Below are 24,177 nucleotides of genomic sequence, written 5' to 3' on the forward strand. Positions count from 1 at the left end.
TTTGATATTTTCTAATTTCTATGAAAAATCTCTACATCATCACCACAAAGACCAACAAGTTCATATTTCTAGACATGAATCAAAGTCCAGGTAGGCAAAGTGAACATTTATAACATGGAAATATAAAAATATTTGTTAACATACTTTTAAATTTATTTTTGTGTTAGAAACTTGTATCTTCATTGGCATCACTGTTGCAACAGTTTCATCTTCCAAAAAATGTTGAATATTCATAAGAGAAGATATAAGAAACTCAGTGCTAAAGTTTTCTATATGGCACTGCAGAAAGCCATTCTTTTCTGCAAGCAAAGAGTGTATTACAGCACCAGGCCCACTTTCAAATCTCAGAGTAATCTCAGGAGAGGATTTAGAATGAATTACAGCTTTATGATCTGAAACTGTGAAAAAAGAACAAATAAAAATTATAACTTTGTAGCACTACTCAAAAATGTCACTCTCAATTATTTGTCATTAAGAGGTACTGTCACTTTGTACAATGTTAAAGCAATAATAAACTTTTAATATTTACACTTAATTTATATTTACAGTACATATACCACATGTACCCAACCCTAATTTTCCCAATTTCCATTTTTATAGACAATCTTTCTACTGCAATGATGCTGCCTTGTCTATACTTTTCTAAAATATTTATTTATTTATTTATTTATTTTTGTCTGCATTGGGTCTTCGCTGGTGTGCATGAGCTTTCTCTAGCTGCGGCGAGCGGGGAGCAGGGGCTACTCTTCGTTGTGCTGCGCGGGCTTCTCACTGCAGTGGCTTCTCTTGTTGCGGAGCACGGGCTCTAGGCGTGCGGGCTTCAGTAGCTGTGGCACACAGGCTTAGTTGCTCCACGGCATGTGGGATCTTCCTGGAGCAGGGCTCGAACCCGTGTCCCCTGCATTGGCAGGCAGATTCTTAACCACTGTGCCACCAGGAAAGCCCTGTCTTGTCTATACTTTTATATATATTTTTATTTTTTGGTAACATGGAAAAACAAGCCATGATATAAATCTGATGATGCATAACTCAGATATTTTGAGTGTGTCTGAGTGTGTACATATCTATACATTTATAACGGACAACTGTCATGAAGAAACAGTCATGGCATTTAAAGTGACTCAAGCCATTTCTCAAGTAGTGACAAAAGCCTAAAGTTTTGTACATTCTTCACTAAAATTGGGCCCTTAAATAACTGGAAAAGCAAATAGAGAAGACCCTATTAAAATGTTACTACTAGAAGACAATCTTGAAACTAAAATTATAGCAAAGGAAATATATAAATGTTTATGTTTATATTTATATTTACATTTATTTATGCCTTGGCCTTGTTCCAAAAAAGAATTTGAGGTGGCTTACAGAGCTATAAATACTTGAGTTCAAAACAAATTTCTTTAATTTCAATAAACACCCATAGAATATCTTTAAAAATAAAAGTTCCTAGTGGAACTACTTAAGTGAATTGGCCCCTCATGGTAACTATTTTGTTTATTTTACATTACCTAGCTCCAAAAAGAATAGGAGAAAACATGCACATGGTATAATCAGATTAAAAAAATAAGTAGGGAATGGAAAAGTAAAGATAGGTGGTAAGATTATTAACTCAAAATACATTATTTAAATTTCTGTGCCAAAGGTAGACCAAAAATAACTTCCTAGCAGCAAAAAGAAAAATACGATCCATTTCACAATTCATAGAACCCGTGAGTTAAAAACAAACTGTTCTGGAAAGGTGAAGCTGTTTCAGTTATTGAGGGTCAAAGTTATCTGTCCCATGGGCCCTCATAAGAAGACCCCATTTATCAAATTCATGATGGAAAGATGTTTAATTTTCCTCAGTATGCGTGTGAATACTCTAGTCTTACAGAAGTCAAACGTATATATATTTATGAAGGGGAGAAAGGTGCAAGAAATTAAAGATACGTATATTTATGCACCAGGGATACATCTCCACATGCAACATAAAGTGGAGAGTTGTTCTTAAAACTTTTATTTCAGGTAAAAAATGATATTTAATTAATGTTAGCACTATTTATTAACAATTCAAAATAAATAAATAGTATAGATACTAGAAAAGATCAAAAATACTCCTAGGGAATCCCCTGGTGGTCCAGTGGTTAGGACTCAGTGCTCTCACTTCTGGGGCCTGGGTTCAATCCCTGGTCGGGGAACTAAGATCCCACAAGCCGCGTGGGACTTAGCTGCCAAAAAAAAAAAAAAAAAAAAAAGACTCCCAAAGAATTCTTTAAACAATTAAGAACTCGATATTTTAATTTTTTAAAATAGAAGGTAAAAGAAATGGTCACAAACTGATCATGGTTAGTGTTCTTTCCTGTACCAAGAAAAACAAGAGTTAACTAACTTGTCTATTTAACAGTAAGAGCAATTGAAAACAAACAATTTGGTAAATGTGATTTTATTTTGCCTTTTATCTATCTATATATCTACATATGTCTATCTACACACACACACACACACACACACACACACACACACTACTCACTCCAGGGAGCTGAGAGCCATAAATAATTTCAAACCAAAAAGAGTATTTAGAACAGAGATAAAACAAAACAAAATTCTCATTAGTCAAAAATCACTCCTGCTTATTACCTTTTATGCCATGAAACTTATATTAAGGTCTTCCTATTAAAGGAATCCAAAGTCCACCCATTATAGAAAAACAAAAACAAACAAAAGCAAAAACAACTTTGCAGTTTTAACTGTTCATGTCAGAGTGACAGTGTATATAAACTGTAGATCAAATACAATCTTTGTTCATATGGCTTATTAATGTTTTAAATGTTCAAGCTAAACTATTTTTTTCTCCTTTTCCCTTTATTCTCTTTCCCTTTCCTTTCTTTCTTGTTATTTTGTTTATTTTTAAACAACCAAGACAGCTGTGAAAAAACAAGGTATTAGACAGCACTGACTGTATAACCCATACATATAAGGCATTTCAAAATGATTTCTTCCGTTAGGAACAATATGAAACAAAGTAATAAGTGGGACATGGTAATAAGTGGGCTATAAAGAGAAGTAAAAAACTGTGCAAAAAAGTGTTTGTGTTGGGTATAGAATAGGGTCTAGCTTTTGAAATTTTACGTTCAATCTTTTTTTGTTGATCTTTCATTGACTACAAAACCTTTCCAACTATATACTTATCTTCCTCCATTTTGTATGCTATTGGGATTTACACTTGCTAATATGAAATTCTTGAATTTTTTTTTAGGAGATACATTGTAAACTGCAAGGCCTACACATAGAAAAAAGCCAGGAGCCAATTTTTTTCTATGATGCTGGTTTATAGACAAATGGCACATTTACTTGCAACTCCCAGGATGTGAGGTGATAGCATACTTATTTAATATCATGCAGGACTATATGTATTTCAACATGTTATATATCAGATATAGCATTCTGTGTATATAGCAAAGAAAAATATTCCAGCTCAGTGACTTTTCAAAAGAACACTGTCATTTAAATTTCTTAGTATAACTATTTTAATAAATTCATTTCTTTAAATAACTGAAAATCGTGAGTGATAATTCCATATAAAGTTTGAGAAAGGGACGGTTTAATGTGGTATTCCTCGTCATACACTGTGTATTTTGTCGCTTATATCCCTCTATGTCTAAGTGAATGTGTTGATCTTAGAATGAAAAACCATAAGAACAGGATACGTGATTTTACCAAATATCAAGTAACATGCCAGACTCAGGAAATGTTTGCTTATAAGCAAGATAATGGAATACAAAAACTGACACTTATTCTAGTGTGGAACTAACTTTGACCTTTTAGGATTACTTTATCACTCTTTTAATACAGAAAAGATTTTAGTTTTCTCAGACCTATCATCTCAAAGAATGGGACGACTGAAAAAGTAAAAGATGAACTTAACAGCAGAAACAGAAAGAATGAGGGAGTACCTCTTCAACAGGTTATGTTTCTAATAACTTAAAGTACTTTAGTGAAATATGGTAATCTGAAAGAACAAATCTCTTGCATTATTATAAATAAATGTCATTTTCCTTGAATTCATTTATATCAAAGACAGAATTGCTGATGAGTCATATGGATAAAAAACAAAACAAGTTTAGGCTTCCTTGGTGGCGCAGTGGTTAGGAATCCGCCTGCCAATGCAGGGGACACGGGTTCAAGCCCTGGTCCAGGAAGATCCCACATGCCGCGGAGCAACTAAGACCATGCTCCACTACTGAGCCTGTGAGCCACAACTACTGAAGCCCGCATGCCTAGAGCCCATGCTCCACAACGAGAAGCCACCGCAATGAGAAGCCCGCGCACCACAACGAAGAGTAGCCCCTGCTCGCCACAACTAGAGAAAGCCCCCGCGCAGCAACAAAGATTCAACTCAGCCAAAAATTAATTAATTAATTAATTTTTAAAAATTAAATTAAAAAAAAAAAGTTTAAATCACATTAAAGTCTTACCTACTGGACGATTACAAAGGTAATGCCGTAGACTGATATTGCCTAACTGATCTGGTGTCACTTGGTCCACTTGAAGACAGATTTCCATATCTTCCCCTCGGATGTCAATTTCTCCATTAACACCAATAATTTTAAACACCACAACTGACATCTAATAAGGATTGCATAAATAATATTAGAATACCAAATAATTCAAAACAAAATTTAGGAAATAACACAGGAAACTACTATAACCTCTAAAAATACAACTGTGACTTAATAAACCAAAAATATATTTGTGATCAACAGAAAGCAGTTATTGCACTACAGTGATAAACTTCTACTTCCTTTCTTCCTACTTAGTCAAGAGAATATTTTTTGGTCACAAAGATTAATTATATGACATTTCTGTGTGAAATTATTTTCACTAAAAGCTGAACTTATTTTCTAAGTCATCCATAAGAATATTTCGCTGGGTGAAGATGGCTTAAAATAAACCAGTAACATTTCTTTTGTAGACAGCCCTTCATAAGGACTGACCACCATCTTTACTATCAAACTTTTTCAAAGTGTATTTAAATTGAACTAAAATAAAGATCAAAATATAAAGAATTGAAAAAAGAAACATAGAACCTTCCCTCCTCAATACAATAAAAAAAAAATTTAGAAGAGTGAAATTCAGAGAAAAACAATTCAGTAAGAGCAAAGGAAAAATTTCAAGAGTAGAAAGAGCAAAGTAAATCACCCACAATCTAAGTCAATTCATTTTATATATTAATGTCTTTAAATGTGTACATATTGAATATAAGATAAAGTTGGTGGCATTTCTCTTCATAGAATGTCTCAAAAGATTACCAGGTCATCATGATTTTCTTGAGCACCCTCTGAATTTGTACTGATGGCATCTGGAGAGGTTTCACCATAATTCTGTAGGTTTGCACTGGCATTTGCCCGATCTGCTGGGCTCTGGTAATTTGTAGTTGAGTTCTTTTTAATACCTGAAATAATACAGAAATAAACTACTAAATTAAAATCAGTTTACACATGGTCCAACAATGTTACATTTATCTAACCAAAACAGACTATTTCTTCAACACTTTGTCAAGCACAGCCATGTTTAAAAGACAATAAGCAAAGAAAAATTAAACTGTGGTTAGTTAGCAAATAATAAGAAATAACTTCCCACAATAAAATGTTAGAGATACTAAACCCTAAACTTAGACGGTATGAAATCTACCACAGCCGACCACAATCTGTGTTCTTCCCATTGCAGGTGTGGTGCTGGTGTTACTAGCAGGTTCCTGGTCAGCCAGTTTTGCCTCCTCTATTCTACCCGACATTCAGTGGTCCCAGTCTGACCACTTCATTTCCCTTTTCAGTATCCTACGGTTCTTCATCTACATGAAGTTAATGCTACTACTGTCAATGTGATTGTTCTCCATCCTTATCAACCTGCCTTAATTTCTCAACATGCTATATTTCAATATTTCTCAAACTGTCTCTGGTAAAAGGCAATTAAAAAAATTTTTTGTGTCCATAACACATCAATATTTTTTAAAAATACCATAAAAATAATTATTGAAAATGAATCTAGAAAAATCAGAAGAACCAAAGACACAAAACAAAGCCTCAATTTTTTTTCACGTCAATCTTGCATGGATTCTGACCTTATTTTTTAAAAAAAGCTAATAATTCTGAATATGATTTCAAGGATTAATTCACTGAATGATACAAGCAATCAAGTTACTCTTTCACTAAATCCTTTTGCTTAAGCGATAGTATTTTACAAAGCTTTACTTTGTTGTTGTTGTTGTTGTTAGAAACATCTTTATTATAAGTCTTCATAACACTTCAGTGCATGCATTATAGAATGAGTATCACTTCCATTCACTGAAACAACACTCTGCTGAATGCAGCCTGCAAGTAGCTGGTTAAAAATTTCTTTTTTTTTAGATGTACATTATAATTTGATATCTGTATACACTACAAACTGATCACCACCAAAAGTCTAGTTTACCATCCATAACCATACAATTGATCCCCTTCATCCATTCTGACCATTCCCCTACCCCCTTACCCTCTGGTAACCACCAATCTGTTTTCTGTATCTATAAGCTTGTTTTTGTTCTGTTTTCATTTGGGTTTTTTAAAAAATATATCTCACATATGAGTGATATCATATAGTATTTGTCTTTCTTTGTAATAATTTCTTATTATATTTACTGCTATATAATTAGGTTCTAACCCAGTGCCTGACAAAACAGTAGGTGCTCAATAAATTATTTATTGAATGGATGAATAAAATGATTTTTAGGGCCAGGGAAAATGCATAAATACAACTGTGGTATGAGGAGATAATAAACTCCCATTTCACAGGGAGTTCCTAACATTGCCAGAGGTTAAGATTTCACAGATAAAATAATATTTAAGCTAAAGTAAACAGAAAGAAAAAAGAGCACTCTAGGCACAGGTACAAAGGCTAAGGAAGTTTGTCATAGTGAAGAGATTGACAGAAAGACTGAAATATACTATTGTATACTTAAAGTGTAGTAAGCATGTGGGAAAACAGCAGAAAAGGTAAGCTGGGGCCATATCACATGGAGCAACTATCAGTAATGTTAAGTTTTTTAAACTTAATAGTCTTATAGTTGTTAGAAGTTATCAGGACTAAAATGGAAATTGACATGATAGTATATACATTTTTAAAAGAATATTCTGCCTGTGGAATGAAGTATGAACAAGAAATTGACAAGAGAATTGGGGAGACTAGTTAGAAGCCTGTGGTGGAGTGGTACTCCAGCTATGCATCTGTTCGTTTATAAATACGTATGTATATTCAAAAATATGTACTCACAATATACCTATGTATGTATATGTGTATGTGTATATATATGTGTGCATTAGTGTGCATATGTATAAACATACATGTATATAAAAACACATAGAAAAAGGTCTGGAATTATGTCAATATATACCAAAAGTCAGTGGTAATTACTTCCAGAATGGGGAATGGTATCAGGGCAGAGTAAGGGTGGTATTAAAGTGATATTCTAGATATTCCCATGACATCTGATTTTTTTTTAAAGAGAAGGTATTCATATATTTCTTGTAAAATTAAAACAAAACAAAAGAGAAACTCAGAAAAAACAAGTCTTTTCCCAATGAAAATCAATTCCTTTGACAGAAAATTATTACAGTTCAGGAGAATAACGAATGTACAGTCACATATCGTCCAAGTGTTACACATAAAATTAATGCCCTTGTATTTTTCAAGACCCTAAAAACAGCCTACTGCTGGAATCTATTCTAAGACAGTTATTAGAAATGAAGACAAAAATTTATGAACAGTGATATAATTATAGCATTTTATAGCTGTGAAAAAACTATAAACAATCTAAACATCCAGTATCAGGGAAACAATTAAAAGGTCAGGGTACATTCTTATGACAATTTAATATAGACAAGTGATAAAAAGCAGGTTGAAAAACCATATATGTGATGTAATACCAAATATACATATATGTGAATATATATATATACATTTATAAGATAAATTATAATTGATATCTCTAGATTGTGGGACTTTTGGGTTATTTTATTTTCCAAATTGTAGTTGTTTATATTTTCCAAGTTTTCCACATTGAGTGGTAGTCACTTTTATTAATTATTTAATTTTCAGAAACAAGAAAATCACTGATGCTTTTTAAGAGTAAGTAGAGATATTTTCTACAGGAACACTGTTTTTGAAGCATCATTTGATCATAAAACAGAAATCCTCTATTAAAGTAGAATTTTAAGCCATAAGGGGGCAAGGGAACTAGGCAATAGAGCTATCTGTGAATCTAGAATAGATTTTTATGACCCATATCAGTAACTTGTCTACATTTAACTGGTAAAGTATGCTGGAAAGGGGATTGCTATGAATTGCCTATAAAAGTGTTGGGTTAAGGCTTTTAGTTTACATATAGTAATCATTTCCCAAGTCTGGGGTACTAGCATAGCATACTGGTTGGTTAAAAGCTGAGGTTCCTGAGTCAGACTAGCTGAGTTCCAAATCTGCCTCTATTACTTCCTGACTGTATATTCATTTCTCTAAGCTTCAGTTTCTAAAGCTATGAGCCTTTCCTTACCTAAGCTGTTTTCAACTACATCAATAGGTTTATTACTCTTCATACACAAAGTAATTCACATTTGCCTCTGGTCTCTTAAGCTTCAGGGTCTGTGGCAACTATTCTCTGGCTTTGGTCCATGGTTTTATTCCTGTTCACAAAGTCCCCAATGCCTTAGTGATGGGGATGCATCTAATACTAAGTCATTCCTAGTGGTCTGTACTAGGGCATTAGTTGCTTCTGAATAAAATAGGGGAATCATGTAGTTCCATCATACACTATCATGTATGAAAGAGAATTCTGGTTATGGGAATTAACAGATCCAGTCTGGAAAAATTCCAGTCATAGGAGCACATAGTTGAGAATTCATCATGCAAATTAAGCCTACCTAATCAAAATTCCAGATATAGGAGTCCCTGTGATAGAGGCTAGTAGAATTAATGTTGTCTGCTTTACGATCTAAATGACTGTATATAAATAATTGCTGGATGTCGTCCATAAAAAGGAAGGGAGTATCTGGTCAAAAGAAGCAACGAAACAACCATTAGAAAGTTAGGTACAATGCTCTTTGTATTGTGCATGTATGTGTGTATAAATAAATAAGTCTTTCTGGGCTGTGATTGATTATTGAATATAAATAAAAAAACTTAAACACCACTTCTAAGATTTGTGTATATATAATATGAATTCTTAAACTGTATTGCTTTACCTTTTTCCAAAAATATATGACTATCACTTCCATCACTTTCTAACAACTGTTCTTCCAATATCATGCTGTCAAGTGAAATGGTATCCAGTGAGGTTTGTGAGGGGCTTCTTCTCATGTTCTTATAAGAAACAGAGAGTGGAGCCATGTTGGGTGGGCAACGTTCCTTAGGCTTTCTGCTGTTAACAAACAAAATTATCAGAAAATCATCATGTAAAAAGAAAAGAATTCTTTCTAAAGAATACTTCAAACAAAATAAATATATATTTATATAGTATACACAATTTTTAAAATTATATAAACTTAAAGTATTTTCATATTTTGAAAAACCTACTCTTCCATGTGTTAATCTAACAATGCCATATTTATCATGGTTTTCTGTCCAAAGCCAAAATATACTCATAAGTACATGCACATGTGTGTGCGCGCATGCATGCACACACACACACACAAATAAAACAAACCCCCCACCCCAAATTCTACACACACACACACACACACATATACACACACAAATAAAACAAACCTCCCACCCCAAATTCTAACAGTCAGTTGTTACCTTAAAGATGACTGTGATTTAAGTGTTCTGACTGTGGGTGCTTCTTCTTTACTGATTTCCATGTTCTCAGAGAGTGAAACTGTTTCTGGAAGCAAATCTTCAGCTTTAAAGATTGACTCTATGGTTTCATTTCCTTTACTAGTTAAACTATTTGAAAGTATGTTCTGATTACCACCATTATCAAATGACAGCATACTTGAGTCTTCTCTGTAGTTTAAGACACTATTTGAATCTGTATAAGACGAATCCTTTTTGCCACTTGTTTCTGATCCAATTTCTCCTGAGCCACTTTTGCAAACAATTCCACTACTTCCATCTTCGCTTATTTTCCCTAAATTTTTATCTGATAAATAATCCAGAAAAGAAATACCTTTTTGCAGATTTGTATCACTAGCTGATTTAAAAAGCAAAGAATCCTTCAAAGGGACATGGCTAAGGTCAATACTCATAGATCTGTTGTCTGACATATGATTAACAGTTACACTTCTAATTTGTTTTATACCACTATTAACTTGTTTTCTTTTTGAAGACAAAAATTCTCCATTTTCTGTAGGCAAATAATCAGGAACCACTGGACTCACACTTTCAGAAACAGGAGACTTAAGACTATTTGCTTTATCTACTGGATGAAGCAAAAGAGCCACTTCCGCACTTTTAAGTAAAATTCCAATGCAAATGGATGTCTGACTAGCTGAATTGCCAGTCACAGCTTCTACATCTTTCCTTAAATTCTCTGAAAGCAAAATAAGTGACTCGTGGAGGAAAAGCAGGAGCAGATACTGGTAGTGATTGATCTGCATACTGACATGTTTATGAATGTGAACCAGGACATGAATATCTGCATCTGATGATGAAGAGGAAAATCTTAAAAATGTATCTGAAGGTTTCTGACTACCATTTGTCAAGGGATCAGACTCTGTACTATAATACTCCTTCAAGAGCTTTTTCCGCTTCCATCGGCCAGTCAGATCACTGGACTCACTTTGTGATGTATTTAGAGATATCTGATTACAAGTCTGCAGCAATTTTTGTGACAATGCATACCTTTTTGGTTGACAAATCCAGATGGAAAGAGGGAAAGAATCTACAAAATTTATTGGTCGTCCTTTTCCACTTTTCATCCCTTCATAATCTATCCAAAATTGAGAAAAGTACACAGCCCAAACATCCGTGGCAGCAGAAGTTTTAAGAGTGTATTTATTCAACTTAGGAGTAACATTTCCTTTATAAACTTCATGCAGTTTGGTATCTTGTTCATGAGCATGTCTCTGGAAGATTGGATGCAGAAGATTAAAATTGTCACCAGATTTGGGGAAACTGGTATATGTTTTACTGAAAAAATCACAATCTTTGAAGTCTTGAAACAAAGCTTCTAAATCAGAATGTCGACAGTTTGAACAGTATCTTGTATTTGTAGCAATCATTTCTGAACTCTGAATAGAAATTGCATGTGGTTGATCTTGATGACATTCAGAAGATTTCATTTCAGAAGGAATGACAAACTAGAAGAGAAAAAACATTAACCTAGTCTGACTTACAAATCCTATATCTTGAAGATAAAACATCAAGAGCATGACTTGGTTCAGAATTCTTTTGACATTTCACCCCAAAACACTAATTTTCTATCTTCACATAAAATACTCTCCCTCCCAAATCTTATTAAACCAAATGAAAAAGGCTTAAATGATTAACAACTAAGAAAAGAAACAAAGGAAAAAACCCCATAAATAATGAATAAAGTACATAACACACATATACATATTTGTAGACAATATATCACAAAATAAAAGGAACAAAACTGAATTAAATCAATTATTAAATGCTTACTATGCCCTGAGTATATATACGCCCTGAGTAAATAAGAAAGCACAAAGTTTGGAAAAGAGAATTTTTTGTTACGATATTTTAAATCCAAGTGATTTGGAGGATGACTAGATAAGTAAATGGAATGACTGGATAACTGTCATTAGAATCACTTTTCTGGGAGAAAACTATTAATAAAATAAACTTAGGAGTATAGGTCAAACTATTTAGTAAAATTATTTTCTACAGATAATTAAGCCCAGTCCTCAAAATATTCACAACAAAGAGTTCAAAGTGACTGATTTTAAAACTCAAACTGCCCATATTCACAAAATGTAAAGATCATTATGTAATTGTGTTTTAAATTATAATTATAAATGTTATAAAGTGTGTCTCTTTATATTGAATATTTTAAGGTCTTTGAAACGATCTTTAAAACATTTCTGCAATGCAACTGTTGAGTATTATTAATCTCATTTTACAGAGAAGAAATTAAGGGTATGTAAATTTAGTCTACCAGCAACAGAGCTAGAAACTGAAATATCCATCCATGCCCAAATCTTACTCTATTTACTAAACTATACTGTTTTTTTTTTTTAATTTTAGCTTCCTTCCTTTAAAGTTTAAATATCCATGGAATTCTGATTATCAACTACTTGGCTATAATAAAACACAACTTTCTATTATCTTTGGATATTAATAACAATAAATGTAACAAATAAAACCCAGATATAACTTAAAAGTGTCACTGTATTATTTACCCTTCTTAAAAAATTTCTATCAGCTCCAGTAAGAAGTAGAAAAAAAAAGATATTTACATTTATTTCTACTGCTTACCTCCAAATGGATGAGCTCCAGTAAGAAGTAGAAAAAAAAAAGACATTTAAATTTATTTCTACTGCTTACCTCCAAATGGATGAGCAGGGGGAAAAAAAAAAAGAAGAAAAGTAGAGAAAGAAGGGGTGGGGAAAGGCGGGGAAGCAGTCTCTTAAAGCTTCCATAATTGAAAACTGAAATTAAAATTCAAATTTCAAAAACAAAATTAATATTGCAATGAAGTTGACTTATATTTGAGCACCCATCTTAAATCCTGGAAATAACTTTTCTTCTGTAAAAATGGTTTTGTTCTCACAGCCACTTGTTTATATGGTACCTTTAGCATTAAGCCATCAACTCGAATATCAACATGCTCATCAGATTTTGAATTGTCATTCAACTTGTACACAGCCATAAACTGATTAAGACTCTGTTTTAAATCCAACAGAAACTGATTTAACCATAGAATACTTCTTTCATCCACAGTAAACTGTAGTGCATTCAGCTGGCTATAAAGGTTGGGAGATGGAACTGTGGAGAAAAAAAATTTTTAAAGATTTTTAATAAACTGATACTTCTAAATCTTCCCTGAGAACACAAAATATATTTTAACCAAGTTTTATTCTCCTTAAATTAAGATTAAAAGGTTTTGCAATGTTATTTACAAGATTAAAGTGATACTACCTGTAGATGATAGCAAACACATTTGGAGTGACAGAAAACATCTTTCATTGCTTCACTAATGGAAAAATATGCAGTTTAAATGCAAATCAATTAAGAAAATGGTAATAGGAACATACATATCGATAACTACCTTAAATGTAAATGGATTAAATGCTCCAACCAAAAGACACAGACTGACTGAATGGATACAAAAACAAGACCCGCATATATGCTGTCTACAAGAGACCCACTTGCGACCTAGGGACACACACAGACTGAAAGTGAGGGGATGGAAAAAGATATTCCATGCAAATGGAAATCAAAAGAAAGCTAGAGTAGCAATTCTCATATCAGACAAAATAGACTTTAAAATAAAGACTATTACAAGGGACAAAGAAGGTCACTACATAATGATCAAGGGATCAATCCAAGAAGAAGATACAACAATTGTAAATATGTATGCACCCAACACAGGAGCACCTCAATACATATGGCAAATGCTAACAGCCATAAAAGGGGAAATCGACAGTAACACAATCACACTAGGGGACTTTAACAACCCACTTTCACCAATGGACAGATATCCAAAATGAAAATAAATAAGGAAACACAAGCTTTAAATGATACATTAAACAAGATGGACTTAATTGATACTTAAAGGACATTCCATCCAAAACCAACAGAATACACTTTCTTCTCAAGCACTCATGGAACATCCTCCAGGACAGATCATATCTTGGGTCACAAATCAAGCCTTGGTAAATTTAAGAAAATTGAAATCGTATCAAGTATCTTTCCTGACCACAATGCTATGAGACTAGATATCAATTACAGGAAAAAGTCTGTAAAAATACAAACACATGAAGGTTAAACAATACACTACTAAATAACCAAGAGATCACTAGAGAAAAGAAAGAGGAAATCAAAAAATACCTAGAAACAAATGACAATGAAAACACGACAACCCAAAACCTATGAGATGCAGCAAAAGCAGTTCTAAGAGGGACATCTATAGCAATAAAAACTCAAGAAACAAGAAACACCTCAAATAAACAACCTAACCTTACACCTAAAGCAATTAGAGAAAGAAGAACAAAAAAACCCCCAAAGTTAGCAGAAGGAAAGAAATCATAAAGATCAGATCAGAAATAAATGAAAAAGAAATGAAGGAGACAATAGCAAACGTCAATAAAACTAAAAGCTGGTTCTTTGAGAAGATAAATAAAGTTGATAAACCATTAGCCAGACTCATCAAGAAAAAAAGGGAGAAGACTCAAATCAATAGAATTAGAAATGAAAAAGGAGAAGTAACAACTGACACTGCAGAAATACAAAGGATCATGAGAGATGAGATACTACAAGCAACTATATGCCAATAAAACGGACAATCCGGAAGAAATGGACAATTCTCAGAAAAGCACAACCTTCCAAGACTGAACCAGGAAGAGAACAGAAAATATAAACAGACCAATCACAAGCACTGAAACTGAGACTGTGATAAAAAAATCTTCCAAGAAACAAAGCCCAGGACCAGATGGCTTCACAGGTGAATTCTATCAAACATTTAGAGAAGAGCTAACACCTAACCTCTCAAACTCTTCCAAAATATAGCAGAGGGAGGAACACTCCCAAACTCATTTCTACGAGGCCACCATCACCCTGATACCAAAACCAGACAAAGATGGCACGAAGAAAGAAAAACTACAGGCCAATATCACTGATGAACATAGATGCAAAAAACTCAAAAAAATACTAGCAAACAGAATCCAACAGCACATTAAAAGGATCATACACCATGATCAAGTGGGGTTTATCCCAGGAATCCAAGGATTCTTTGATAAATGCAAATCAATCACTGTGATACACCGTATTAACAAACTGAAGGAGAAAAACCATAGGATCATCTCAATAGATGCAGAAAAAAGCTGTCAACAAAATACAACACCCATTTATGATAAAAACCCTCCAGAAAGTAGGCATAGAGGGAACTTACCTCAACATAATACAGGCCATATATGACAAACCCACAGCCAACATCGTTCTCAATGGTGAAAAACTGAAACCATTTCCTCTAAGATCAGGAACAAGACACAGTTGCCCACTCTCACCACTATTATTCAACATAGTTTTGGAAGTTTTAGCCACAGCAATCAGAGAAGAAAAAGAAATAAAAGGAATCCAAATCAGAAAAGGAGAAGTAAAACTGTCACTGTTTGCAGATGACATGATACCTTACATAGAGAATCCTAAAGATGCTACCAGAAAACTACTAGAGCTAATCAATGAATTTGGTAAAGTAGCAGGATGCAAAATTAATGCACAGAAATCTCTGGCATTCCTATACACTAATGATGAAAAATGTGAAAGAGAAATTAAGGAAACACTCCCATTTACCACTGCAACAAAAAGCATAAAATACATAGGAATAAACCCACCTAAGGCGACAAAAGACCTGTATGCAGACAACTATAAGACACTGATGAAAGAGATTAAAGATGATACAAACAGATGGAGATATATACCATGTTTCTGGATTGGAAGAATCAACACTGTGAAAATGACTATATTACCCAAAGCAATCTACAGATTCAATGCAATCCCTATCAAACTACCAAGGGCATTTTTCACAGAACTAGAGAAAAAATGTCACAATTCGTATGGAAACACAAAATACCGCAAATAGCCAAAGCAATCTTGAGAAAGAAAAACGGAGCTGGAGGAATCAGGCTCCTGGACTTCAGACTATACTACAAAGCTACAGTAATCAAGACAGTATGGTACTGGCACAAAAATAGAAATATAGATCAATGGAACAGAATAGAAAGCCCAGAGATAAACCCACACACATATGGTCACCTTATTTTTGATAAAGGAGGGAAGAATATACAAAGGAGAAAGGACAGCCTCTTCAATAAGTGGTGCTGGGAAAACTGGACAGCTACATGTAAAAGAATGAAATTAGAACACTCCCTAACACCATACACAAAAATAAACTCAAAATGGATTAAAGACCTATATGTAAGGCCAGACACTATAAAAACTCTTAGAGGAAATCATAGGCCGAACACTCTATGACATAAATCACAGCAAGATCCTTTTTGACCCAAACTCCTAGAGAAATGGAATAAAACAAAAATAAACAAATGGGACCTAATGAAACTACAAGCGTTCAGGAGAGCAAAGGAAAACATAAACAAGACGACAAGACAACCCTCAGAATGGGAGAAAATATTTGCAAAATAGAGCAACTGACAAAGGATTAATCTCCAAAATATACAAGCAGCTCATGCACTCAATATCAAAAAAACAAACAACCCAATTCAAAATGGGCAGAGACCCTAAATAGACATTTCTCCAAAGAAGATATACAGATTGCCAACAAACACATGAAAGGATGCTCAACATCACTAATCATTAGAGAAATGCAAATCCAAACTACAATGAGGTATCACCTCCACACCAGTCAGAAGGGCTATCATTAAAAATCTACAAACAATAAATGCTGGAGAGGGTGTGGAGAAAAGGAATCCTTGGCACTGCTGGTTGGAAATGTAAATTGATACAGCCACTATGGAGAAACAGTATGGAGGTTCCTTAAAAAAACTAAACTAGAACTACCATACGACCTAGCAATCCCACTACTGGGCATATACCCTGAGAAAACCATAATTCAAAAAGGGTCATGTACCACAATGTTCACTGCAGCTCTATTTACAATAGCCAGGGCATGGAAGCAACCTAAGTGTCCATCGACAGATGAATGGCTAAAGAAGATGTGGTACATATATACAATGGACTATTACTCAGCCATAAAAAGAAACGAAATTGAGTTACTTGTAGTGAGGTGGATGGACCTAGAGTCTGTCATACAGAGTGAAGTAAGTCAGAAAGAGAAAAACAAATACCATATGCTAACACATATATATGGAATCTAAAAAAAAAAAAAAAAGATCTGAAGAACCTAGGGGCAGGACAGAAATAAAGACACAGATATAGAGAATGGACTTGAGGACAGAGGGAGGGGGAAGGGTAAGCTGGGATGAAGTGAGAGAGTGGCATGGACATATATACACTCCCAAATGTAAAATAGATAGCTAGTGGGAAGCAGCCGCATAGCACAGGGAGATCAGCTCAGTGCTCTGTGACCACCTAGAGGGGTGGGATAGGGAGGATGGGAGGGAGACACAAGAGGGAGGAGATATGGGGATATATGTATATGTATAGCTGATTTACTTTGTTATACAGCAGAAACTAACACACCATTGTAAGGCAATTATACTCCAATTAAGATGTTACAAAAAAAGTATGCAGTTTAATCTAAAACTAACTGTATAAATAAGAGGTATTGTTTTGATTTCTTTTCCTATTGTTACAGTCACCAAGAAGCAAACTTCAAAAACTTTACCTTCTTGGGACTTCCCTGGTGGCGCACTGGTTAAGAATCTGCCTGCCAATGCAGGGGACCCAGGTTCGATCCCTGGTCCGGGAAGCTCCCATGTGCCATGGAGCAACTAAGCCCATGCACCACAACTATTGAGCCTGTGCTCTAGAGCCTGCGAGCCCCAACTACTAAGCCTGTGTGCCGCAACTACTGAAGCCCACGCACCTAGAGCCTGTGCTCTGCAACAAGAGAAGCCAACGCAATAAGAAGCCCTCACACTGCAACGAAGAGTAACCCCTGCTCGCCGCAACTAAAGAAAGCCCGCACACAGCAATGAAGACCCAATGCAGCCAAAAATAAATAAATAAATTTATATATATATAAATTTATATATATTTATATATATAAATATATATATTTATATATATAAACAGAAACATCTTATTGGGATGTGGAGGTGCTTATCTCTGAGGATAGTAAGGAAGTGGGTTGCTGAAGCGATCATGTCAAGGGAAGAAAGGGGAGGGAATCTCAAATACAGATTGAGTGATGATGGCAGCCACAGAGAGAACTAGAGAGCAAATGTAGTCCAGGATAGAAGAACCCTGACTGCATATCTGGGATAGAGGAAGAAACCTGGTACACTAAGCAGTAGAGAGATCTAGTTGCAGTTTCTAACAGGGGTCTACTTATGAAATAGATTACTACATAGCTATTAAAGATATTTAAAATGAACTTGTAGAAACTAGGATCATTAAGGGAAAAGGACAGGATGTAAATCAAATATGTTAAAGAAACGCATACATTAAAAACAGGACTAACAACACTGTACTTAATGTTGTGGTCTGAAATGCATCCCCTCAAAGTTGATAATGCTGAAGTTCTAACCCCTAATACCTCAGAATTAACTGTATTTGGAGATAGGGCTTTTAAAGAGGCAATTATGGTAAAAATGAGTTCATGTGGGTGGGCTCTAGTCCAATATGACAGGTGTCATTAGAAGAGCTTAAAAAATGGACACACACAGACGAAAAACCATGTGAGAAGACAGCCATCTACAAGCCAAGGAAAGAGGTCTCTGAGGAAACAACACTGTCAACACTCTGACCTAGAACTTCTAGCCTCCAGAACTGTGAGGAAATAAATTTGTTGTTTAAACCACCCAGTCTGTGGTATTTTATTATGGCAGCCTTAGCAAACTGATACACTTATGTTAGTAGAAGTTGTCTCTAAATTGTAGGCTCACAGGCATTTTTCAAATTTTTGGCATTTTCTCTTTTTTTTTTTAATATAATGAATGCATGTTACAATTATAAAAAAAAGGTTATATATTTTTAAAGTTGGATCACTTAACAGAAAGACGAAATGTGAGGACTGAAAATGGATCCCTATACACGGGGATTCAGTATACTATGTTCTTTACTTTTGTATCTGTTTGAAAATTTCCATAATAAAAAGTTGAAAACAGTTAAATGTAAGCAACCAATTTCACTCCTAGGTGGCTAAGATTTAAATTGTTGGGAAGGAGTTTTATATTTTTATCAGAAAAAAACGTATAGATTATAGAATGGGATTATAATTCCCTTGGTGCATGTTAACAAAACTGATAGAAATAAACCTAGATTAGAAGTCTGAAATCCTGGAAACTATAGGCTATAGTCTGAAGAAAAGTTACTAGTTCAATGAATGAGACACTATTTAAGGAAAACAATTTGGGGGGTGGGTGTTGGAAACAATGGGATTATCCAATTACAGGTAAATAGTTGTGAATAACCTGGGGAGGCAGTGAAATATAGTTGGGGGGAAGGGTAGGAAGAATTTCGATTTAAAAGACCTATACTTGAGTTTCAGCTGTGCCATTTTATTCTTCACAAGGTGCTGAGCAAATGCCTTAACCTATCTTAATTTTCTCATTGTTTCAGTCAAGGAGGTAGAAGAGAAAACAAATTTGAAATACACAAAAGAATACTGAAAAGCATGAAGATGGTGAGGAGATTAGATCCTAAAAGGTCGTTACAAATGAGGATTAAAATGTTAAAATAGTTTGACATCTCTTTCTCCAAAGTAATTTCTTTCTCCAAAGGATATCTTTTTTTTTTATTTAACAACAAAGGCATGAGCATCAGAAATTCCCTTTGAAACTAAAAACCTATATTAAGTGAATATTAAACAAACGACCTAAGTAGGTCAAAGAATCTGGAGTTCCACTTTAAAAAAATTTTTTTCCTCAAATAATATAACCTATTTCGTTTAAACACTTTTTCTCAACTATGATTTTCAAACAAAATAATGAAAAGGTACCACATAAACAAAGGCAAATTTTAGTTTGAAGAATTAGATGAACTGAGACAATAGCAAAGAATACAAATGTAGAATCATAAAGTAGCTTACAAATGAAAATTCATGTAATTCAATGTTTCTAACAAAAGACAAGTGCCAAAAGTTGTCTAAGGTATACATCTGGGTATCAAAACCTAGCCTCCCAAATTCTCTATAACTAAAAGGATAACTTCACTATTCATTTTTTAATGAAATAGTTTTATGTAGCTGAAATATAAATGAAGTTTTACTAAAGAAAAAAAAATGACCTTATTCTACAATAACCTCTCATTCATTCTTTCATTTAACAACAGCTACTAAGAACAAAAATGAGTCAAACCTCAGGGATAAAATGAAGCATGAATACTACATGGTTCCTGATATCAAGGATGCTACAAGCTAGTAAGGGAAAAGAACATATGAACAAATAATAAGTAAAAATGCTATACTAGAGTTATATACTAAACACAATGATTACAAGGGTAAAGAACAATGGACTTTTTTCTTTTTTCACATTTATAATACTCGAAAGCTTAGCAAGAAAAAATCAACTTCCCAAGTAATGGACAAACAATAACAAAAAAGGAAACTCTCTTACTTGGAAAATCCTTTCCATCTGGATAGTAATATTCTGTGAATTCTATATAGACAGCTGACATTTCTTGTGGAAGATACAGGGATTTTTTATTGCAAGAAATCATACTTTTGGGGGAGGAACGACATTGTTCTGCTGTAGAGACCTGAAAAAATAATTAAGTGTATTGAAGTAACACTAAACAAAGCCCTTTCCAAAGAATTTATGCAACATGGACAGTACTTCAAACTCTTAAAACTACTTCCAATAATTAATTAATTAATTGCCAATGTAATCTTTATCATATATTTAATTTCATATTAAATTATTTTAAAATAATACCAATTAACTTATTCATAAAACTATAACCTCTTTGGATTCTTATTAATTACAAAGTCAATTCTGTACAATTTTCCTTGCAAACTTACTACTTTGAGCCTTACAATAACAGATAGAAAATTTCTGTAAGACAATACAAATAAGTTAAGTGGCAGAATCAGGACACAGATCCAAGTCCTCAAGACTAAACTGCTTCCCAACTATGTACTTTATAATAGTTCTTTACCATAATTCATTATTATGAAAAATAATATAATTATATACAGAGCTTTAGTTTAGAATAACAAAAAAGTTACAGAGACAGACAGTGGTGATGGTTGTACAGCAATGTGAATATACTTAATGTCAATGAACTGTACACTTAAAAATGGTTAAAATGATAAATGTTATGTCATGTATATTTTACCACAATAAAAATTAATTTAAAAATAACAGTACAACTATAAATGCTCCTGTCAAATAGTTCGAGCTCTTAAATTATTTTTCCAATAGACTATTAGTTTTAAGATTCATGTTACACATTTTTCACTCTCTGCCCAAAACAGTTAATTTATAATCACATCAAAAACTTGTATACTAATTTCTCCAAAGTTCAACCAATAGCATTTTATCAGTTTCATTTATTTATGCTTGTTTAGCAGACCCAGGGATACATCTCAAGGTTATTTTTTTTCATTCATTCAACAAACATGTATATTTCTCATGTGAAGTGGAATGACTCTTCAATGTTTTATTTGTTTCCCCTTGTATAAATTGCTAATCAAACCTTTGATTATTTGTACAGTCTTCATAAATTTAAGTCAGTTCCTTACATTGTCTAATAAGAAGCTTTTCTCTGCATACATGGAAACAAATTCTTTTCAAATCCAGAGTGTCAAGTTATTTTATGTAGTAGACAATAGCCTTTTTCCCTTTTCTTTTAATAGTTAAAAAGTTATTCAAATTGGGATGAACATACTATCTTATTTTCTACCAGTTACTTTTGTTTGTTTTGTTCTGGTGTATTCGTGTATGTGGGATTTCTTTACTGTATTTCATTCTCAATCATATGGGATTATGGGTGATTCCCCTTCCCCATTTCCATATGAATTTATTCAAATATAATGCATTATATAGAGAACATTAAGAAAGAAGCAATTGCACAATAAGAAAGTAACTCTTAAATCAGGGTATCTCAAAATTGGCACTATTGATATTTGGGGCCAGATAACTTTGTTATGGGGGCTGTCCAGTGCATTGTAGAATGTTCAGCAGCAACACTGATCTCTACCCACTAGATGTCAGCAGCAACCCCCTCCAGCTGTGACAACAAAAATTGTCCTCAGACATTGCCAAATGTCCTCTGGAGGGCAAAACTGGCCCTAGTTGAAAACTACTGAGTAAAATGAAAACTTTCCAGATAAAACTAAGTCTCAAAGACATAGACTTATCAAAATATACGAGAACAATTCACAAATGATAATACATACTTGAAATCCTTTATTTAAAAAAAAAAAAAAAAAAGGGTCATAGTTTTACTGTGTTGGTCTCAAGGGTTGTGATGTTAGACCATGTTGTACCGATTATAGCCTGAATAAGAATGTTAGTATAAATAGGACAGAGTTCTTAGCTATAAAATTATGTTCACAGTATAGTCAATACTTAGTAGTTAATTAAGGAAAAATCGTATTTTAGTTTATTCCACTAAAACCTTTGTGTAATAAGTAATCTGGCCTACAAAGAGAGGTCTGGCCTTTGTCCCTACTCTTGGGAGGTAATTCTCTTTTTTTTAATGTTTTCTTTTTAAATTTTTTTTTTTTGGCCGTATCGCATGGCAAGTGGGATCTTAGTTCCCCGACCAGGGATCGAACCTGTGCCCCCTGAACTGGAAGGCAGTGTCTTAACCACTGGACCGCTGGGAAAGTCCTGGGAGGTAATTCTAAAGTCTTGGAATTTCCTATTCATGGTAGACCCCTGAGACCACAACTGATAGTTTATGCTCACAAGATGACTCAGAATGGGACTGACCACACTTGATAGTCTTAGTAGTGTTTAAGTCCACTTGTAGAGACTAAGTTCAACTACGTGGGCAATATTTCATACATACTGTTACATGTTCATCCTGGGAGGCTAATGTGTCCTAGGGACAAGGAAATACTGAATTTGGAGCCCTTTGAAACTCCACTCTATGCTCTCTTCCTGTGGCTGGTTCTAATTCGTATTCCTGCCTTGTAATAAATGTGACTGAGTATAACTGATTTCGGCGAGTTCTGTGAGTTTTTCTAGTAAATTCTCGAATCTAAGCATAGTTTAGGGAAACCCCAGAAACTACAGTTGGTGTCATTAGTCTTGTGCAGACTTGGCAGTCTGGCAAACTGTGCCCTTAACCTCACAGTTTGCCTAATTCTGCGTAACCATATAAATGAAAATTAATGAACTGGTATTTTCTATTCTGTCTAATTTAGCCATTTCACAAAACTGGTCAAGATGTTTTTAAATAAAATGGTGGCACTGGTTTATAAGAGTTGTTTGCAGGAGATACTAAAGGTGTTTATCAGAAAATTTAATTTAAGAAATAAAACATACCTGGTATATATTGAAATCTGCAAGTCTAACCACAACAGAACTAGACATTAACTTAACTTTGGATTGTTGAGGTAACACTGTAGGCGTTTTGGAAGTCCGTTTCAGAGTTGAGTCTTTCTCTGTGGGAAACAAAAATTCCTTTTAATTTATAGTAAAATTATTTTTTACCAGTCACTCTTTTATTACTAAGGCAGCTACTAGAAATATAGATGAACCCTAATTTCTCAAACAAGGTAACATATGTGGAAATACTTTATATATAAACTGATATAAGAACATAAGTTATTATGATGATTACTCTTTTATTTTGTGATAATTATTCTTTAAATGGGAATCATACTTATATCACATTGAAGAAACTCTCATACAATAACTTTTGGGTGGAATTCTTGTTAAAAAGAGGAATCTACCTGTCATTTAAGAGTCTGAAATATTCTACGTGGGTATTACTTTTATTAGTCATATTAATTTAAAAAGTGCTTTGATCTATAAGCCTATGATCCGAATGAGGTACAGGCTTTTTAGACATTAATTAAACACCATATTTATTTACAGAAAATATCATATGGTGAACATACACACACATTCACACAGATACACACACCCAATTAATATTAGGGGAATGACATAATGTTGTTAGAGGTAAAATACCTGTTTGTGTGTGCTGGGGAGAGGCATGTGTTGGGGATTCAGGAGGTGAACCTACATCATGATCCTTTACAGCCTGTTTAAGCATTTCAACGTTGCACTCAAATTCATGTAACAACTCGTTGGCCCAACCATTTTTTATTTTGGTTGCATCACTAAAATACATCCAATGATTACAACTATCTCCTGTAAAATGAATAACAAGTATTTCACTGAAAAATGCACACTTTTCATTTATTCCATTATAGCAAAGCTTCTAATGATAAAT

General features: G+C 33.9%; 1 protein-coding gene across 1 annotated transcript in view; it reads right to left on the reverse strand.

Moving 5' to 3' along the window:
- Nucleotides 1-24,177, reverse strand: part of UHRF1BP1L (UHRF1 binding protein 1 like) — a 91,612-nt gene that overhangs the window by 10,851 nt on the left and 56,584 nt on the right. Inside the window, 9 exon segments of the mRNA XM_036865235.1 lie at nt 145-398; nt 4,449-4,599; nt 5,283-5,425; nt 9,246-9,421; nt 9,802-11,303; nt 12,758-12,951; nt 20,382-20,523; nt 23,262-23,380; nt 23,913-24,095. Coding sequence (XP_036721130.1) covers nt 145-398; nt 4,449-4,599; nt 5,283-5,425; nt 9,246-9,421; nt 9,802-11,303; nt 12,758-12,951; nt 20,382-20,523; nt 23,262-23,380; nt 23,913-24,095 — 2,864 coding nt within the window.

Source organism: Balaenoptera musculus, chromosome 10 (genome assembly GCF_009873245.2).
Source record: "Balaenoptera musculus isolate JJ_BM4_2016_0621 chromosome 10, mBalMus1.pri.v3, whole genome shotgun sequence".
In the NCBI taxonomy this organism is placed as follows: domain Eukaryota; kingdom Metazoa; phylum Chordata; class Mammalia; order Artiodactyla; family Balaenopteridae; genus Balaenoptera; species Balaenoptera musculus.